This window comes from Poeciliopsis prolifica, unplaced genomic scaffold (assembly GCF_027474105.1).
Source record: "Poeciliopsis prolifica strain line A6 unplaced genomic scaffold, Auburn_PproV2 SCAFFOLD015, whole genome shotgun sequence".
Classification (NCBI taxonomy): domain Eukaryota; kingdom Metazoa; phylum Chordata; class Actinopteri; order Cyprinodontiformes; family Poeciliidae; genus Poeciliopsis; species Poeciliopsis prolifica.
Genome location: NW_026562390.1, coordinates 10,114,008 through 10,135,000, shown reverse-complemented (window position 1 = coordinate 10,135,000; position 20,993 = coordinate 10,114,008). Strand labels below are relative to the sequence as shown.

Genomic DNA, 20,993 nt, shown 5'->3' with positions numbered 1-20,993 from the left:
ACATTTCTTTAGCTAGACTAAGTTGGCACTATGGAGAAATTGAGACAAAAAATGTGATTTTATGTTATTTAGTGCGTGGAAAGATGGGGTCATAATTAATTGTTATAATCATAGCCATTATCTGTTATGTGTGTTTTAAACACTGGTAAATGGGTGGGGAAGACATCAGTAAATGAGCCCATTGGGCTTGTCATAGATTACTTCATGTGGACCATCAAGTCTCATCAACTTAATTTTACAGTTCCATCATCAATGCCATTGATGCAGTGACAATTAGCCAAAAATACTAAAATCCTCAAAGGAATATCATTGCATGTATCATTAGGATATGTAGCATGTTCCTAGTAGAAAAACACGAACACACACCCTCAAATGCGGTAATGGATAATATAGACAAAAGAACGCCAGCCAACTCTTGTCCCCAGACCTTAACAAATAAACATAAGTTTAAACCACTATTCCCAATACGGCTATATAATCCTCAGTGTAAATGCAATTTACCACCAGGAGCAAATAGTGATGCCAAGTCACTCTGACTCATCAAACTCTAGGCCAAAGTCAGCAGTTAAACCAAGGAAGTGTTTGAGTGGTGTACAGGAAAGTCATAAACTTTGATGAGCCCTCAGCATTTTTGATTTTTTGAAAAGCAGAACCCTCTCAAACACAGGCAGAACAAAAGGTTTCCTACAAAACCTCATGTACATAACAATATGTGAAACCTAAAATTTCTCATCTGTTTTTTGTACAAGAACACATAATTACCTTTGTTTTGTTGAAGAACAAATTTAAAATGGTTGCATTTAGGTTATTGACAATAGTTTCTGGTTACTGTGTCACATTTTTCAATTTCATTTAAAAGTATTTCTTTTACTTTTGAAGTTCCTTTTCAAACTTTTATCATGTTCAGCAGTTGTAGCTCTTGTAATTCCAGGTGACAGCAAAACATTCCCCCTCTGACTAATTTACTTCCTTCTTTGTGTGAAGATAAAAAAAAAGCAAAACATAGGCGATAAAAAAAGTTTATTTCATTATTATTATTATTATTATTATTATTATTATTGTTACATAAACATGATTTCAGCACCTTCATTAACATGAACACTTGTTTTTGAGGAATGGGCCATCGATTCTGAACAACTGACTCACTTTTGCAGATTAACTAGGTTTTGGAGTTTGCACTGTTTTAATAAATGCATAAACAGTTGTGCAAATGTTAATAGTGAAGTGAGTAATGCGAAAAATTGGAAAAAACAAATGTCAGTCCTCAAAGTCTGCATAACTTCTTCACACATTAACTATTTTTAGATTAATGACTGTTAAAAGTAAATCCTTTTTTAAGCAGGACATATGGTGGAAGTGGCTGAATGTGAGATCATTCCTCATGTATATGGTGCTTTCATATTTATTACATTTAATGATTTTAATTTGTTCAAAGCATGTCAGTAGCTCATGCTAAATGATGCTTTACTGCATTTTGGGTCTCCAAGTGTAATATAACGTTTCTTTTTCTCTTTCTGCCATTGTTAATGCTACCAACTTGAGCGTACAGTAACCAATCTGTGCACACAGTGAGAATGAGCTGAGCGCACATATCTATGTGAATGAACGATAATTTGAGGCAGGCATGTTTAAATCTCATACACACTTGCTCAATAGTCTTCTGACACGCACTCTCTTTCAACAATACTATACTGGACCATCTGTCAAACTTGACATCCCTATTTGGCTCTGTGAGAGCATTCACAGCTCAATCTAACAGAGGTGGCCTATCACAAGATACGACAGGTCTGAAGAACGATGCAAAAGAACCAATCGCAACAACGCAGGAGCAGATATTAAGAACCAGAGAAATAGAGGCCCAGATATACCACTCTAGGCAAGATCCCAGATGAAGGTTGTGCAAAGAGGCCCCAAAAGCAATTCAGGATCCCACAGCAGGGTGTTAGAAACTGGTAGGAAAGGAATACATGGAATGCCATAAGAAAGTGACCGGTATATTTCACAAAAACAACTACTCAACCTTGTCTCCAGGATTTCCAGGTTTTGCACTGCACTGATCATATACCCCATGACTGTATGTCATATTGCCCCCATTTTGGGAAGGGTCAAAGTGCTGTTCCTCAGAGTGAGACAACTACTCAATGTGTGATTCAACCTGTTTTCAATTAGGTGCATGCTTGGTTCCCTCTGACCCAATTGCAACTGGCGATATAAAGTGTTGCTACTTTCAGCAGGGAAGAATGAAAAAGCAGAAATGGAACCGATGTAACAGAGCCTTATGAGTTCATCTTTCCATGGAGCTCCATACACAGGTTATATATGCATAGGTATTAATAAATTTCAGCTAAATATAATGATCTGATCTTGAATAACATCAAGATAAAATTATTTTAAGCAACATAGAATGAATAAAGAGTTTCGTTATATATGCAGTGAAATCATCATCATCTTCAGGTATTTTTTCCATGGCTATCAGCTATTGAGAGTTCGCTGTGGGGGGCTCCATGTATTCAACATTTGCTTAAAAACAATCTACATTTGTCAGACTGCAAAGATTACCTGTGCAAAGACCTCTTCAGATCATCAAACAGATTGTGAATTGTATTCAGGTCTACTGTAAGCTCTGGCTGGGCCACTGTAAAACTGTAATCTGGTCAAGTCATTCTTTGGTTATTTTTAATGAATGTGCCAGTGCTAGGCAGAGTTATGACATTTCTCTTCATCTTCAGTTTTGTTAGCAGATGGTTTTATCCCCAACAGTTTTTAGAACAGTTCGTAATTCTCGTAAAATTGACAAGCCCCCCCTTCAGGCTCTAGAAAACCAGTTTCGAAGCACGATACTTTTACAAACATGCTTTTCTGTAGGTGTAGAGTTCTTTGGTAATGTGCATACCTTTTGCAAAAAGAATAAACTAACTCACAGGACCAAAACATATTTCAGAGACTTCAAAAGGAGTGTAGCAAAATCTTTGGACTTGGCTGTATTTCTTCACTAGCAAAAGCTTCCATTTTCCACCATGTGCAATTGCCCAGATATATGAAGAAGCTACAATATTGTTTTCAAATGCACTACACAGAGCCTGGCAAATTCTTAAGTTTTCCTGTTGGACTGAGATTAATCAGAAGTAATCAGTTTAATCCTGCACAGTTGAAATATGTTGGTTAATTCTGAACAATAGCTGGTAATATGGTTTATCACAAAAATTTGGCATTATAAGAGGAGGGTATAGTATCAGGATAACTATCACTGGCAGTTAAATATTTTGGTTAACAAGTAGGAAAACCCAGAAAAATGTTCCAATTTCATGTTTATCTGGAGGTAAATTTTTTTGCCTACCTTTTAGCATTCAAATCTTTGGATTGAACTCTTTAGAGATAGTCAGTATCTGTGAAACAGGCTTGCACTCGTCATGAATCCAAAACAACTTGGAGTGGCACTTGCTGATACATAAAATCCTATGAGTCACCAACCCCAATTTTATTACCGTAAACTATGAGTACATAAGAGAACATTGCTTTAAATCATCAGTAGTGTTGTGGGTGCAAAATGTGCCCAGCGCTGGTACAAATTGATGCAAACTCAGTATAATGTATCAAGAGGGAAACTGGTATAAAAGACAATTGTGAGAGAAGAGATCGTAAATGGCGTAGGTCTAATTTTGTGATGGAAACACATCGTTTTCTGAAAAAACAGAAAACCTGAACCCTGAATAATAAGTAACCTCCTGTCAAGGTCTTTCTGACAGGTTTGCTTACTGAAGCCAACAATAATATCTTCGAAATCCAAAGATGTTCTAATTATCATCTATCCAGCCCATGACATGATTTATAATAAACATAGTTATACTGTTTACTTTATTCTACAGAAGCCTGATACAAGAGAAAGATATCATTTAAAGCAAAATCAATATCTCTATATAAAGGAGGATGGAAAAATGACACCAGTGGTTTCTTTTATTTTCATGGGACATTATGATCAGATTCCGCAAGTTCTGGTTCTGCTTGTTGTCCAAGCATCATAGTTACAATTAAAAAAGCCATAATTCTTAGAAATATGATTGAATTACAATCAGTGCATACAAATGAGATGTGCATGATCCATTTTGAAAATTGTATGGACTTTCAAAATAAATCAAACAATACAATCTATTGGTGAAGGTTTTCTCTCAATAGTCAGCAGAATTTTCAGATTCCTGCAAATGACTGGGTTTTACCTCAGCTGAGCCAGTATAAATGAAAAATCACTCACATTTACATGGTGGTAGGTGGAATTTAAAGCCAACAATAAAGGGACTCCAATTCTGCTCTCCCAAAAGCTATTTACTGTACTTGTTTCCTCACATTTTTACCCTAAAAAGGTTGAGAGGAATTGCGATCTAATGAACAGAATTAGAAGGCTTGAAATATAAATTTGAACAGAGTTTTAAAAACTTCAAGAACAAATTGTTAGTGATAGCTCCTACCACAATCCCACCATTAGGACAAAATAATCCTAACCAATTGTTCAATATCTTTGCCCCTAAAGTCACCAGATCTAGTTTTAAGAAAAGCTCTTCAGTCTCCAAATTGATGGATGGGGCACATTATGCGAATGATTTGAGCATAACCAGGATAGAGTCCTAATATAGACAGAGTGTGCAGTAGATGTGAAGGTGTAGGAGCTGTCCTGTGTCCTTTTTTTTTGCCTGGGAGGTCTCGCCTTATACTTTCTTGACCCCCTTATGTCTCCTTCATCACCCATTGCCATTCACCCCTATCCCATTCCCAAGCCAACCAATAATTTGCCCCCAACTGATACAACCACCCACTCAGTGTCTCCTCTTTACCCTTCAAACTCTGCACCATAATTTACTCTGTCACCCTGACCTCCCAGCCGTTTGGCCATTCCAAACAAACCACCACTCCTTGATGGGGCCAAAGGAGCCAAGATGTTAGCCATTCCTTCTGTTTGCTCCGGCTTAGATGAAGGCCAGTGGCTTGACAGGAAGAGGTCAATTCCCCTCACCCCTCATCCACTGTTTCGAATCCCAGGGAAACATTTTGCAGGAAGAATTAACTTTCTGTGTGGTCAACTGAAAACATTTCAGAAGCTGGACCCAGATGATAGATAAGTCCTGAATATGTCTTTAAGAAATTTCTCACCGGCTACCCCCATCATTTTCTAAAAACAAACGTGATTGAGAAGAGTTAGGTAAAGTCTGATTTCCCTTTACTCTGTGATCTGAATGCAACACTTTTATTCAAAAAAAGAATTGAGTTGCACAGTGAAGTCAAATCTGTATATGCACTCATGAGGCTTGGTGATAAAGGTAGTGAACAGTATCACAAAGACCAAGGGATACATTAGACAGGCCAGGGATACAGTTATGGAGATATTTAAAGTAGAGTTAGTAAGCTCTAAATGTCTAACAGATCAATCAATAAATAATTTATCACCCCAAAAAGAAAACAGTGAGTGAGGCATGACAGCACATGATTTCCCACCTAAACTGACAAACTGGGTAAGGAAAGCATTGATTAAAGAAGCGACTAAGAACCCCTAAGTACCTCAAAAAGAGTCACACCTCAGATTTGAGAATCTGGTGTTTACGAAAAAGCGGCAAGTAGAAAAACCATACAAAGTTACAGAAAATGCACTGGACAAACTAAACCAAAACTGAATGCTGGAGGAAAATGGGGGAGAAGACTTGCCTTTTTGCAGGACAAAATGTAGAGCAACAGTGGAAATGTTTACATTAAGGCATATTTATGTGCTAGAAGTGACCACTCTAAGTAAAGGCATAAATCCACCTGAGAATCTGTGGTAAGACCTAACGAATCACTTTTCAACAATGCCATCTATCCTATCTGACAAACCCTGAGCTCGTTCACAGTGGCGCCCACGAACATACAGCAGAAGATGTGCAGCTGTTCTCACACCAAAAGGCGATTCTACAATGTATTGATTTAGAGAAGCTGAACAGAAATGTATTTTTTCAATATTTATTTGTAAAAAAAATAAAAATTGTGAAATGCATGATTCCTCCTCATACTTCAAAAGGTTGTGTTAGTTTGTATTGGTCTATCACAAAATGTTAGAATAAAGGACACTGGAGTTCTTTGTTGTACTTGAAGGGATATAAATACTTCTGCAAAGTGCTGTACTACATTCTTTATTTTGTAAGAAATGTGTAAAGGAAACTTCATATCCAACACAGCTATACTTATTTACTACAGAGCTTCTCTTGAAGCTCAACAGACAAGATCCCACATGGTCTCATAAGAAAAAAAATATACAGCCATTTCCACTGACCACTACCACTGGAATGCGACCACAGCTAGTGAAATGTACCACAGTAGTAAAACTACCTACAGTACATCAACAGTCAGCAAAGTGTGCCAAAACCTTCAAATAAATACATCCTTACTGTAGGCAACCTTCCACAGATACTACCATTCAAGCAGGAAGTTCTGCACTTTTGAAACTTAGATTTCATCACTTCATCTTGCATAACATGCATACCCACCCCTTTTTGTGTTTTATCTAGCACTTTCCTTCTCATGTGAATCTCACTGATAGCACGACAGCAAGATGGTATGACACGCAGCAGCGCCATGTATAGCACAATTTTTGTCAAGTCAGCACATTCCATGAAAGAAAAGCAGTAAATTCTCACCACAGTGTGCAGATAATACCTTCAACAAGTCATCTGTTTGCCCTTGCTTCATGGAACATAGGAAAAAACACACATGGGGGCGACAACTGACCTGTGACTTAGGAAACAAATGCTGGGAAAACAGATCTGAAAGCTCAGAAGCAGCGGTGGCTTACATGTGTTCCAGGGGGTATTAAAAAGGATGTCTGCTATTCAGATATTTTCCACAGATAAATAAGTGCCTTTTACCGACATGTCTAAAATTACCCTACATTAAAGCCAGGAGCGAAATCATAAACACTCAGCCATTCTAAGCTTTTGATAGAAAACAATGAGGAAAAACAGCTGTTATAGAAAAAAAAGATGGCTTGATATTTTAAGTTATTTGTAAACCCTGGCAAACAAAATAATCCAGAATATGCAGACAAAATTCAGTCTGTCATCACTGACTGCAATTTACCACTCAAACTTACCTGTCTGTATATCGGCGGATTGGTTCTATCAGTTGCAGGCCTTTCGAGGCAAGTGTGAAGGGTGGGTGGCGCAACAGATTGTAATGAAGTGGTTTGCAATGCCTGCAAACTTTGCAGTCTGGCTTGGATGTCAATAAAGTTGCATCAATCTCGAGGTGTTGCTCCATTGTGTAAAACTGCACGCCATACACCTCTTCTTCCACGTCCAGTTTCAGAGTCAATGGAGTGTCACAAAAGACATTACTGGGCCCCAGCGAAATGTTGTTTCCACTCACAGTCAAAAGCAGGATGTCATGGATAGCAGGCAGAGCGCTCTCTTCTGGACTGAAAAATGTCACCCACACAGTCAGCGAATCGGGAACTACTGGGTGTTGGAACTCCAACTGAAGCATGCAACCCTGTGGAGGACACTCTGACAGGCCAACAACACCCTGGTCAGTTCCTGCATTTGGGCTCCATGTCCGTACACTTGGCTCACAAGCTTGCTCCACATCTGGAGGACCTGTAAGATAAGTTACAAAACAGATAACATGTGTTTGATGTTGTTTTTATTTTTTTTATTGCTATGTCATGTGATAGACCAACACAATGCAGTAAATAATGGTGAAGTGGAAGGAAAAGTTAAATTTTAAGGGAAAAAATTAAGAAATGTGGCATGTATGGGAATTGAGTTTTTACCATATTTGATGTTCTAGATTTTTTTTTGCCCAATACAAAATAGCTCCAACTCAGCTAGACTGAGCACCTGTTAACATTGATTTTTAAACATTGTCTCACTTTCTTAACTCAGTTTGAGTCTTGGTCATTCTAGCACAAGAATAATGTTTGATCTAAACCAGAGATAATCAAGTCCAGTCCTGTACGCTTAGGGTTGATGTCTTTCTCAAAGAAAAACGACCACCTTCGTCTTTAATCTTTTTTCGCTTTTTGGTGTTTTTTTTCATCAGAATTGCCCTATTTTTTTATTAGCTCTTTACATCAAATCCAAATCTTGCAACTTTCCTCCTGAAAAAATCCTTACCATGGCAGGATGATACACAAAACCCTAATAAGTAAGGGGGTGGGCTTTCAGTGACATGGTTTGGTTTATATGCTCAAAATTTTAATCTTGGTCTCACCTGACCAGATCACCTTCTCCCACATGTTAGTTTTCCCCTACACTGTTAATCACACACTGCAACACAGACTTCATAGACTTTCCTTTCAACAATTCAACAAGTGAAGTGCTAACCAAGACAAGGGATCCTCAGATCCAAGCCTCAAGGGCTGGTGTCCTGCAGGTTTTATGTTTGACTCTGCTTCACCACACCTGAGTCAAATAATCAGGTCATTAGCAGCACTCTGGAGAACTTGACTGCACTGAGAAGGTAATTAAGCTATGTGATTGAGGTGTGTTAAAACAGGGACACACTAAAACGACACTGGCCCTTGAGGCCTCAGTTTCAGGACCTTAGTACTATATTATTAACACTGCTTTAAACAGTCCCTCAGCCTTATCCCTACCTTGTCTGTTGGGTTCATTGGTTCTCAAGATGCTGTTTACTTACTAATGTTCCGTAACAAACCACTTAGGTCTCCACAAGACACACATTTGTATACTAACATTAAAGTGCACGTAAGTAAGTTATATTTACATTTTAGGTACCTTTTGATCGAAATTGGTTGTACTGAATTTTAATTAGTAAAGGTATCTGAAAATAAATACACAAGACATTTGTCAGATTCCTTTCTTATTTGAAAAATGAATAATGTATCATTTTAACATTTGAATTAACATCACAGTTGTGCATTACTTTGTTTGGGTCTGTAACAAACAAAAAAATCCCCCTGAAACTATATTGTGAAAGAATTTGAAGCAACTTAAAGGTTATTAATATCTCTGCAAGGTAATGCAGTGTAAATGCATTGCTTTATTTAAGGAATCTCAAATATTCCTGAAACAGTTAAAAAACCTTTGATGCACAGTGAAGAAATGTACTCATGTTTTTGGTGTTTCTAAAGGTCCTGTGACATCAAGGTTAAGGTGAAACTAAGAGTTCATTGTGAGTCCATCTGCAGAGGAAAGGCAGAGCTGAGGTGTGTACCTTCTGAGAGGGGCCCTGCGCAGGGTTCTCACTTCAGCGCAGTCATTACAACCTCAAACAGTCACACTCCAGCCATATTTGGAGTCCACACACAGCTAACTCGCATTATCCCAAGTGACGTACACTAACATTCATCAAGCACTTTCAGGAGCCAGCAAGCGGTAGACACTATGTTCTCCCTCGTTTTCCTTTTGAGCAATTCCAAGCTGGCAACCATCGAAGCCATTTGCTAACCTCATTTCTGGGCACCATGCAAAATTCCAGTGTTTAATCAAGTGAGGATTGAAAATGTATTCCAAGCCACATTATCTCAACATATTTATTATCGTACTGTAAGTGTGTGTGTGGCCAGAGTGAAGGTGAATTAAAGAAAAGCGAGTCAGTGAAAAAAGAAAAGATGGAGAGAGAGGGGGCTGGAAGGGAAAGAACTAAGGTGCTCCAAGAGATTGGCTGCACTCTGCTCATGTAGTCCTGGATTTCTGAGTATATTTTCATAGAGTTTGCAAGAAAAAGAGCTGTTGCCACTGAAAATATTTTGTAATGTCAGCTGTTATGATGGGCCCAACTTTTGCTCTGGCGCTGTTGGTAATGTTGTTGGAGATTTAGGAAGAGACAGAGCAGGGGTGTCATCCATTGTGAAACCTAAACAAACCGTTTCACAGCCAAGCAAGTATGTGTCCATGATTGACAAGCCAGTCTGTCCACACACACAGGATATGAATTAATATCAAAACGGTTTTGATTTATTTGAAGAATATGGTTGTTTGTAGAGAAAGTGTCATCATCAAAACTGAGATCTACAACACAAGATGCCAAATAGATTGAGTTATTGGCTGACTTTTGTCACTGTGTCTATTACTTCAAATATTAACTTCTAAGACTTCAGAGCAAAGAAGAAATATAGAGTTGAAGTTCAAATACAAACCATTAATGAAGCAATTGACAAAAAAGGCTAGGCATGTTTGGACTATCTTTAAATGTTACTATTTTATACCTCTGCAATAGACACCTTATTGTGAACAAGAATATGCTTCATCAGGCAGCAAATAACTTGGCTGCAAAAGGCTTGTGGTCAGATTCCTGCAGTCTGGTTCTAGTGTAGAATTACTGTTTATTTGTTTTGCTTTGGAGAATCTGGTTTAAGGATTTCATGTATACATACATTTTAAAATGTAGGTATGTAGACATAGAGTGATCTCTGTTTACATTAGATGATGGGGGTAGGGGGATGAAATTTAACATCCATGTCAAAATCAAACAGGATGTCAGTCAATAACAAAATACTCAGGAATTGCTATTCATGGTTGTTGTCTAGTAAGGAAAAGAAATAAAGGAAACCTAAAGCGTCAGAAAGAGTTTTTATGTAAATGCAAGCTTCTTATCTGTAATATAAGCTAAAATGAAAAGACGACTAAAGCTGCAAGCAGCGGCGACCACGGGAGCTCCAGTTCAGTACAAGTCCATAGGCAAAGCCTTTTTTCTGGAGTCCAACCGTCCAGACAGAAGTTATTGTCAATTTCTGTTTCGTGGTGAAGGATTAGGAACGACTTGGTTGGCCTGGGAGAGATAGTAAAGCATCTGTGTCCAAAGTCGGTCCTCGAGGGCTGGCATCCTGCATGTTTTAGTTCTTTCTCTGATTTAACACACCTGGATCAAATAATGGCTCATTGCAAGCCCTATGAAGAACACTGACATGCTGAGAAGGTTGTTATTACCATGAGGGAGAGAACTAAAACATGCAGGATGCCGTTCCTCGAGGACCAACTTTGGCCTCCACTGCAGTAAAGCATCAAAGACCAGAGTAGGCTGCTTTTTGCAGTTGTCTGTAGAACATAAGTTTTGAGAAGAACACCAAATAATGGCGCACCACCTAACATACAAAGTGACAGAACAGGGAGCTGTGAGTGGAGCTCTCAAGTGGTCTGTCACAATACTTGTTTTTAGGTATGTGTGTGTTTCTTTAGCACAGAAAATCATCTGAAAATAAACATTAGCTTAGGGGTGCTTAACCCTATTTCTCTAATGCAAGTGTCCTGCATGTTTCAGATGTACCACAGCTCTAATGCAAGTGGCATCATTTCACCATGTTGTGCAGAGGCTTGGTAATGATCCAGTTGTTGTATTGATTTGTGTGGAACCAGGAACATATATGATACATTCAGGAATCTGACTCTTGAGGAATGGAGATAAACACTTGTGCATTTCATTGATTAACAATATATTTAAGTCTTGATTTCACTGATTACTGCCTGACTGATTCTTTGTGTCTTTAATTAGAGTGGCATTTGTTTTTGATTGTAATTAAATACTTAAACCAAAAAAAATAATAATAATCTACCAAAATCAGCCTGTATTTCTTTTTATGTGATAGAGATTGCTCAGTGAAAAGGTCACAAATTAATCTTTCAGGTTGATTTGGACACTCTGGGAATTTCTGTGGGAGAGACTGGCTCATAACAGTAAAATTTTTAAACTTAGCTTAATCTCATCATAGTTATCACTGCCTTATTTGTGCTAGACTTGCTCAATGCTTCTTCCACACACCTCAGCTCTCTCTGATAATCACACCTCCCCTGTTTCTGGAATCATTCAGTCACAGTATGTAAATGTCCAGGTTTTCACTCGTGCCCTGTTTGATCATTGTGTTAAATTTCACTTATGTTGCTGGCTTTGTCCTGTTTGCATGAATGTGCTCACAGTAATGCCTGGGCAAGATTATTAGAGATGTATTACTATCTAATAATTTAGAGATTATGAACCAAATTATAGGTGTCGTTCAACCAAGACTTTTGTTTCTGTTGGAAACTAATTCTTGGATTTTTATTTGTTTTAATTTTTTTTTTTAAATGGCGTGTTCAAAATTATTTACACTCTTTACATTCTCAATAAAATATAATTAGCAATATTGGAATCATTCCTGAACATCTTGTTTCAGGCTTCCACTGTTGTTTAACATCAAGCTTAAAAAGCCTCCTTGCATTTACTCTAATATTGCACTTCCTCCACAAATTATCAACCAGTTTGAAGTTGAGGCCTTGACTGGGCCAATTCAAAACAATAACATTAAAATATTTTCTCCAATTAAAAGAAATATGTTGGTCAAATTAAAGCACTAAACTTTAAACCTAAACTTACCACAGGTATAAGTACATTAGAGACTTTTTTAATTTTTTCTAACAAATACATGGTTCATAAACCTATTGCTATTGAACACAAAGTATGCATTTGTGTTTTTTTATTTCCCCACCCTATAGCATGTAGGCATACATAAGCAGTAAATATTAAAAACAAAATGTCCAAGGCAGTTGGCATTACCCTTCCTATTATGAAAAAAAATTCCCATATCTTAATATGCCTTTGCAAATGTAGGACAATTGTGTGATGACTTGGGACTGAGGCTGTGTTTAAGTTGGAGTTATTTATAAATACATGCAGAAATCTAGACCAGATCACTGAAAATTAATTCCAACCTGAACACGTTTTCAATCCCAAACGCATCAAACATTTGTTCAAATCCTTCAGAGTCAGTTTTACCACACAGATGCTTTGCAATCATGCAAAAGTTGAAGAATGGATATGATATGTTCATACGTTTTGGTATTGGGAGTAGGAAAACTCACAGCACTGACTTTACAGCCAAAGGGCACTTCACCATACTTTCCAATATATTTCTAAACTTCTTTTTAAAATAATCAGGGATATTCTTTCATGTTGACACTAGGGCAAATGCTGCTTAATGTATAAATGGCAAAGTAAAATTACTAATAACTGTTGGACCACTACACCATTATAAACCAGTCTGAAGAGTGGAATGGATAAACAGAACAAGAATATGTCCGGGCATGCACACTTTATGCTTTCTAAGAAGTGTCTGCTTCTGGCTCTCACTATCTATGACTCACTGTCACACAATGTTACACACTTCCTCACTTAGAAGACAGACATCGACCCACTCCAACCTTTAGCACTGACACAGTCCTAAATAAAAAGACACTTTGCAGACACACAGGAACACTTTTTAACGGTAAAAGACACTAATGCTTGGATATCATTGCCTTGCTGCATCAATATTTTGTGATACGCTAATAGCAGTCAACAATTGAGCCCAAACATGTTGACATAGATTTGAAAAGATTGTTTTTGGTGGGTTTTTATTGGTCTTTTCTGTGAAAAAATACATTATATTGAGATAATAATTGTTTTACTTTGGTTTCTTGACATATACAAAGTCAGTCAGAGAATATGGTCACTGCTAATTATGTGGTTACTTATAGTTAAATACTCACAAAATGTAACCATGAAAAGAAAAGGAAAGATACCATTCCATGTAAAATAAATCAACAAACTGCTTATTTGGAAATAAACAACAAACCCTTAGTATGTTTGTGATTATTTCACAGAATTGGTAAGTTAATAGAATATCAGCATGTTGACAAAAAAATATGGTTGTTATTGCTGTCCAAAATGATAAAATAAGCAGAGCATGTAGATTTGCACACTTTGAATTCAAAGCCGATTCCACACAATTCCCCAACAGATCACCTCTTTCGCTTCCATTGCCAAACTACAACCAAAGGCAGACCGCATTTCTAAAACAGTGCAGTAATTTGATACCATTGTTCACAACTCCTGTGTGCTTACTGGTACTGTTGCTGACTCTGTTCTGGAGTCTACCAGACTCCAGCTTGAGAAATCAAGCTTAATGAGGGAAATCCCACACAGAGCACTGAAGGGAAAAGAGAACCAAGCGAAATTGCATAGGAAGGCAACGCTCAGGGTATCTTACAGTAGAAACATGTCATTAACTTAGGCTGTATAAAAGGATGCATAACCCTATTTTCCTCTCTGTGTGACTTTAAATGTCTTTTCTAGGTTACTCAGCCTTTATATACTTTGGAAAAGTATGCACAATGATGATATGGTTTGTAAGCTTCTGATTCACATCACTGAAGTAAATTGGAAGCCCACTTGTGAAGTATTTTAAGGCAACACTTCTGGCACATGACTTCCTTGAAGAGAACTATTGCTTGACTTACCATGTTCATCTGTTCACCAGATGAGAGGCATAAAAGTATTTAGGTGGAACATTTATTCTCATTGAAATACTTGTTGGTCCTCCAAATGAACAAGGATCCCAAGCATATTAGTTTAAAAGCTCTTAAGGACAACAACAAAGGGCAGACTTATAAACCTGATTTTCACAGCAGTTCTGCCTGCAAAATTACACCAATATTCCAGCAAACTATTCTTCGAACCATATGGAAGGATAAACAAGCCAACAGCTGTTTAAGTCATATGTGTTTATTCTACAGAAACAATTTCGGTAATTACAACTGACCTGAAACAGGAAGTGCTTTTTCTAGCTTGTTATCAAACATAAATGATTTTAAAAAGTTGTGTCTTTATCTTTTTCTGCATGAACAGGTTTTCATCAGCCTAGGTAAGTTTATTATGATACACTGACTGTTTTTGCAAACAGACGTATTGTGTTTTAGAATTAAATTTTAATTTATTTTTCTGTTATTCCCATACTTTGATCGCATTGTGTTTGTTTTATTGCTTTGGAGAGGTCCTTACGTTTTAAGGAGACTCGTTAAGACGAAGGTGGTTAGGAGTTTTAATTACAAATTACACAAATGATTTATTGTGTGATTGCAGGATTTTCTTTTTTTTAATCTCTTTGCCAGAATCATGTTAGTTTTTGTCTTGCAAGTTGACCTGATCAAGCATTTATTTCAAGATCGGTTTGACCTCGCTTCATGTTTTGGCTGCCTGTGCCAAAATCTGAAGAGTTGTTTTTACCTAGTATGTTTCTAAATGTTTATTTATTTCATGTCATAAATTACATGAAATTTGTCTTTCTGTATAATTTGTTATCTATTTATTTTTTGCTTCCTCCCCATCAGTCTGCATTAGAATCTGGTTTATATTTTTTAAACTTCAGAAGGCTCTACCCAATCATATCTTGCTTCGTTATGACCACACTGCTGTTTTCCAGTTAGCAATCCTAAATATGTGTCAAATATTTGTCATTTAAATATGAAAGTAGACACACATGTGCATTAGATGTGTGAACTTCAATATGCTTATTTTGTAAATAAGGTGATGTCAGTGGTCAGTGTTTTTTGTTTGGGAGTATTTGAGTGCGTACTCTACAGAAATGTCCAGTGGAAGTAAGTAAATATGTGGGACATTTGCAGCAGAACAGCAGCTGTTTATCCAGTAGAGGCTCGAGCAAGGAGAGAGATTCATTCCAAGAGGGGAAATAGAGCACAGTTTGTGCGCACACACACACACACACACACACACAGGAACATACTCATGACATGTCAGACATGTCCAGACTTGCCTGTGGTACAGGCATTCTACTAACTGCAAAGGCAACATAATCAAATTTGCATAAAATATGTTTTGATTTTGAGGGGCTGTTACGTTGATTTGCATAGAAACAGGTTTACAAATCGAGTACTTGCCAAAGAAGTCTCAGGCAGGAATATTTCATGAGCAGCAGATTTGTGTCTATTTAATTGCGGATATTGTGGTGACTACTAACGTTTGCACATTTTACACTGTACTTTAAACATCGTAGATATTAATTTTATCCATACCAGTCAACAAATTACAGCTGCTGCGGTTATGGTTACAACTTCTGTATTATTAATTGAAATAGTTAAATCATAAGAATTACTTACATATTTTATGTATTCATGTTAATGCCATTTATTTGTGAGTCACTCAGTTTTGTGAAGTTTATATCTGTCCTGCTTACAGCTTAGGTCTATTTTGGTTTAACACATCAAAATTATTGCTGGTTCACATTTGGGCCTCTTCTGGACACAACCCTGCTGAGAAGTCCTAAGGAGACATTTAATATAAACATTTATATTGAAGCATTACTACCTTTAATTATCCTGAATATGACATTAAATTAGAACTCATTTAAGGGTTAAACAAGTTTGACAGATTGATAAATATCATTATTAGTTCAAACTTAATGGCTCTGCTTTGCTTCCATTTCTGCACCACTGCGAGGATGTTTATCAACAGCAGGGACTGATAAACCTGTCCCAGTTCAGAGGAAGGTGGACGGTGCTAAATGAATATATATATGCTTGAGCAAAACCTGTTTCAGTCTGTCAGTGATTTGAAACGAGGACAGAGGTTTACCATTTAATAAACTGGTTTCTAGATTAAGGGGCAATTACTTTTCATACAGGAGCAAAGAGGTTGGAATTATTTACTGAGGTTAAAATGTTTATAATACAACCTTGTTTGATGATTGAAGTGAAACAAAAATGGTAGAGAATGAACCATTCTCTATTTGCTTCTGTGTACATATCAACACTATGTATGTTGTAACATAAACAATATATTTGCCACATCCAGTAAAACTAATTCTACGCCAAACACGAGTGCCAGAAGACAAAGCCTCTAAAAAGTTTTAAGATTGGGATTTATTGTTTGAAAACACCATGTGTTCCAAGCTTAGGTTGAGGAGATGCAGGAATCCATCTGTGTTCATCTGAACTAAGCGAAGGAATGCGTGTATTCAAACGGTACAATGGACATGTGTGCATCTTTCCAAATGGCTAGTTGTGCAAAGAATTTAGACAAGATGTGCTCAAATAAAATTCTAGATAAAAACAAAACAATGAAAATTTAAGAGGCACATCTAAAATATATGTCTATATTTTATATCGTCTGAGTTTCTAGATGTTACGAAACAGAATTTTGTCTATTTTAACCTTTTTTGTTGTTTGTTTTGCAAAGAATCTGTACACACCAAGACACCAAAGAGATTTGTGAATTGTAATCATGTGCCAAGCTCACTACTGTGCAATACAGGAATGAACCCTGAAGTTTCGTGACTGCCGGCACCAAAGAGGTCTAGTGTTCATAATAAAGAGTGAATCATTGCTGTGTTTTTTGTGTAAAACTAAAGTGATGCACTGTGCTCGGCAGAGCACATAAAACCTCTGTTGCTAGTTGCATGCAGTACAAATAAAATCCGCTTAACCCAGACCAGATTCATCCCAATGCTTCTACTTGGGCGTCCATACTGGAAAATATCACGTATGGATCAAACATATTTTTCTAAACACATTTCTTAAAAGCATTGTGTTCCTGTCTGTATCTGCAGTGTAAACAGATTTATTTTTCAAAGTGTTTTGAAATATTTATTACAAACGTCTCTGATCCTTGTACGTTTCTTCACTGCCCAAAAGTCATGAATCCAATGAGTCATCATTTTGGGTCTCAGTCAGTCCACAGAATTTATGTGTGCCGTATTAACTCAGAAATCCAACACCAGATAAACCTCAAATCATGTAATCAGCTCTTAAACTCAAGATTAAAGGGGCATGTTACTTTGCATTTATACAATGTTTGCTTTTGAACATAAAATTGGCAAAACAGTTGAAGAAAGTGACTCACATCTGTCATCTATTGGTAAGAATATTTAATGAATTTTCCAACAGGCATTCAAAGTTTACCCAAAAAGCACCCTTTCAGTTCGTGGGTGCTTTCATGGCATGTAACGTGAAAAACATACCTTCGGCCTCTCGGGGCGACCAGTGTCCCGAAGGGTCACATGGTCTTGGAGATGAAGAGTTGGAGGCATACTGCAGTAGAACTCTCCCCTCAGTACATTTATCACACGCTAATCCCACTTCTCTAGGAAACCAATAAGCAAGAACAAAAAACAACTTAGATGCAGATCAAAAACACCTCAAACACTTCAACACAGCAAATGTAAATATAGCAAGAACAGTAAATATGTGACAAGTAGGAGGTTAACCAAAAGGTTTTCTTTCGAAATTTTGACACTAATATTAAAATACAATTCCATCACCTGAAATCAATTTTAAAAAAATGAACATTTGTAACCTCATTAGTGGCACCAGCATTTGTTTGTTAACCTTTGGGCAGTAGTTTGTTTCACCTGTCGTAGAAGTGTCCAGTGATTGGTGGAAACCATTCCAGGGTAATGGAGTTGTGATGCTGCTCAACTACATGAGGTGCCATCACCACTGGAGGAGATTTGAAGCTTGTTTGCCATTTCTGGTACACAAGATCCAAGTAGCAGTGCATCCTTGCCACCTGGTTCAATGTGAATGAATTTGTACAAGCATCATCTGAGGATTAAGAAGGAAGTTTATGAAGGTGAGGTTTTTCAACAATCATCACATAATTCTGAAGTAAACAGAAAATTACACATAGTTTTTAACAAATAATTCTACTTTATCTTTTTAACAAGTAGAAATCTGAAAATTGCAGTGAACATTTGCATACATGAATTTACTTCATCAATTCTAAATAAAATCCCATAGAAATGGTTGCTTTTGAAGTCACCTTATGGTAGTGAAATACAGGTGGAGGCTTTGTCTTTTCAATCTTAAAAGCCAAGTATATTTTTATTGCGAATACAAAATTATGCACTACTTTGATTTGGTCTATCACATGAAATTAAAGTGAAATACACACAATGGGAAAGCTTGAAAAGCTTGACAATGGCAATTCTCTTATAAAACAATGTGTTATTGCTCATCAAGAAATATGTGTATTTTGAACCAAATTTCAAAATAAGATAGTATAATATTCTCAACATGACATTTAAATAAAAGTGACAGCATGAAATTTTTGCTGTTATGATAAAACCAGCTTTTTTTGTTAAAAAAAAGAAAGAAAACATTATTAAGTCCTTCTAATGGCCCACGACACATGAATATATACCCATCTGTTTATATTTACCATTATATCACTTTTTCTAAGAATGATAAAAAGCTGGCTATAGTATAAATCAAGAAACATAAAAGTGTGTCCCTCCTGCTGAGTTTTTTCAGTGCTTTTTCAAAGAAAAATTCCACATATGGCTTGGTATGCACATATACTCATCATATTCTACTATGGTAGTCTTTTTCAGTGTAGCTGTAAATTTGAAACAAGTCAAAAAGCAGAATCCATGAGTGGATCCACGCTCACCTGTGTAGCTCATGTAGTTGTTGAAAGGAGTGTGCGTGAAGTGCTGATGGCCGCAGGTCTCATTGCCTGGTTCCGGATCGTTGCACTCTTTACACTTTGGGGTGGGATTGGTGTCAGCACACAAGTCTCCAGTCTCCATTGAGGGTTCAGTTTCCAAACAAGCATCATTGCAGGAGTCAATCTCTGATACGCCTCGAAACACATGGTATAATCCAAGGCTATGTCCAATCTCATGGACCATTGTGTCAGTGTGACCAAATGTTCCATAAAAGGAGGGATTCAGCACAATTCCACCTATGAAAAGAAAAAAGAAAAATAGGGAAAAGCCTAATAAAGTTTGCATAACACAAGAGTCTCTATTCTTAATGTCTTAATTCAGACAGTGAATTATTAATAAGCTTCCCTACATATCATATCGTTCTAACATGTTAGATACGACTTATGGCTTGAACTGTGTTGCTGTGTTAAAATCAACAATCTGGGAAGTACATGGGACATGTGCATACATTTACTGTAATGTGGTGCATGTGAGTGTTCATACATGTATGAATGTGTGTCTGTGGTTTTGTTGATTTTTTTTACCCAAATGTGTGAGGGCTTCTTTGTCCCAGGGCCAAGTGGCAACCCCTGCCAGGTCCTCATCAGACGAATTGGCAAAGAAGACATTCAGGTGAGTCGACCCATCCAAATGTAGAATCTCTTTCACTTCTTTCATGTCCAAAAAGGCTCTAGAAAATACAGTCAAAAAGGAGAAAAAAGATCAGTTGACAATAAAGTAATAAGTCTAGGGTCAAAACCATTTTTACAGGGAATTAACATGTTTCATCAATTTTCCTAAAACAGCAAAAGTAGTAAAAAAATAAATCAAATGTTATCTTTCAAAAAACAAAACCTTAATAAACAGGTTTCAAAGTGACTAATAAATAACCTACAAATGTTTGACTTTAAACAAAACATATCTTTTCACTTCTATTATAAAATAATTTGCGTTTTTCTGTAAATAGTTCTGATTTCATTTATTTAGCTCAAGATAACAAAAAATGTGTTCAATTGTTATGATAAATTCACCTGCACAAACAGTTCCACTTCTTTGTGCAATCTTCAATCTTATTTGAGAAAATTCATTTGATTGTGTCTAATTCAGTTAGGATGATCGCTATTTAAGCTGAATTTTTAATCCTAGTAGTTCAGGAATTATACAAAATGTTCTTTAATTTCTCTGTTAGTTTTCTAAATTTGATGTCATGGTCTAAGAATAATTTGTTTGTTGTGTGACTGCAACTGAATCTTAATAACATAGAGTGGCATTTCTAAAGTGACAGTTATGAAAAAAATTAATAAGAAGCTTCTAGATTGCATGACAGAAAAGTAAGTATCTGATCACATTTGGATATTTTCACACTTTTGTTGAAGGTTTTTAGTTCTGTGTTGTTTATTGTTTATGGTAACAAAGATTTTAAGGATTTTTTACCAATTGGTGAGACAACTAATTGGAGCTCCATATCTGCACTCTTACAGACTCTATCGTCCAAAATGTCGCTGAGGATTTATCAACAACTAATTCCAGGATTTTCAAGGAAACAGGAAGGACGGATCTGCAAACTGTCCAGACCTTAACCCCATTTTACACTTGCAGCAAACTGTCTGACTTATGACAAATGCTGTTTGAAGAATGGTAAGCCATTCTACAGCAGTGTGTGACCAACCTGTTGACCAGCATTAAGAGAAAGTGCCAGTTTGTTGTGACTGTGTATGCCTCTCCCATGCACTACTCAGGCTCCTGTTTTTGACATGATTAAATTACTGAATTGCCATTCTTC

General features: G+C 36.8%; 1 protein-coding gene across 1 annotated transcript in view; it reads right to left on the bottom strand.

The window, feature by feature from the left end:
- Nucleotides 1-20,993, bottom strand: part of pappaa (pregnancy-associated plasma protein A, pappalysin 1a) — a 96,832-nt gene that overhangs the window by 60,314 nt on the left and 15,525 nt on the right. Inside the window, exons 3-7 of the mRNA XM_055040409.1 lie at nt 19,756-19,901; nt 19,174-19,467; nt 18,134-18,326; nt 17,744-17,865; nt 7,109-7,610 (exon numbers count right to left, since the gene is read on the bottom strand). Coding sequence (XP_054896384.1) covers nt 7,109-7,610; nt 17,744-17,865; nt 18,134-18,326; nt 19,174-19,467; nt 19,756-19,901 — 1,257 coding nt within the window. The remainder of the gene's footprint in view (nt 1-7,108; nt 7,611-17,743; nt 17,866-18,133; nt 18,327-19,173; nt 19,468-19,755; nt 19,902-20,993) is intronic.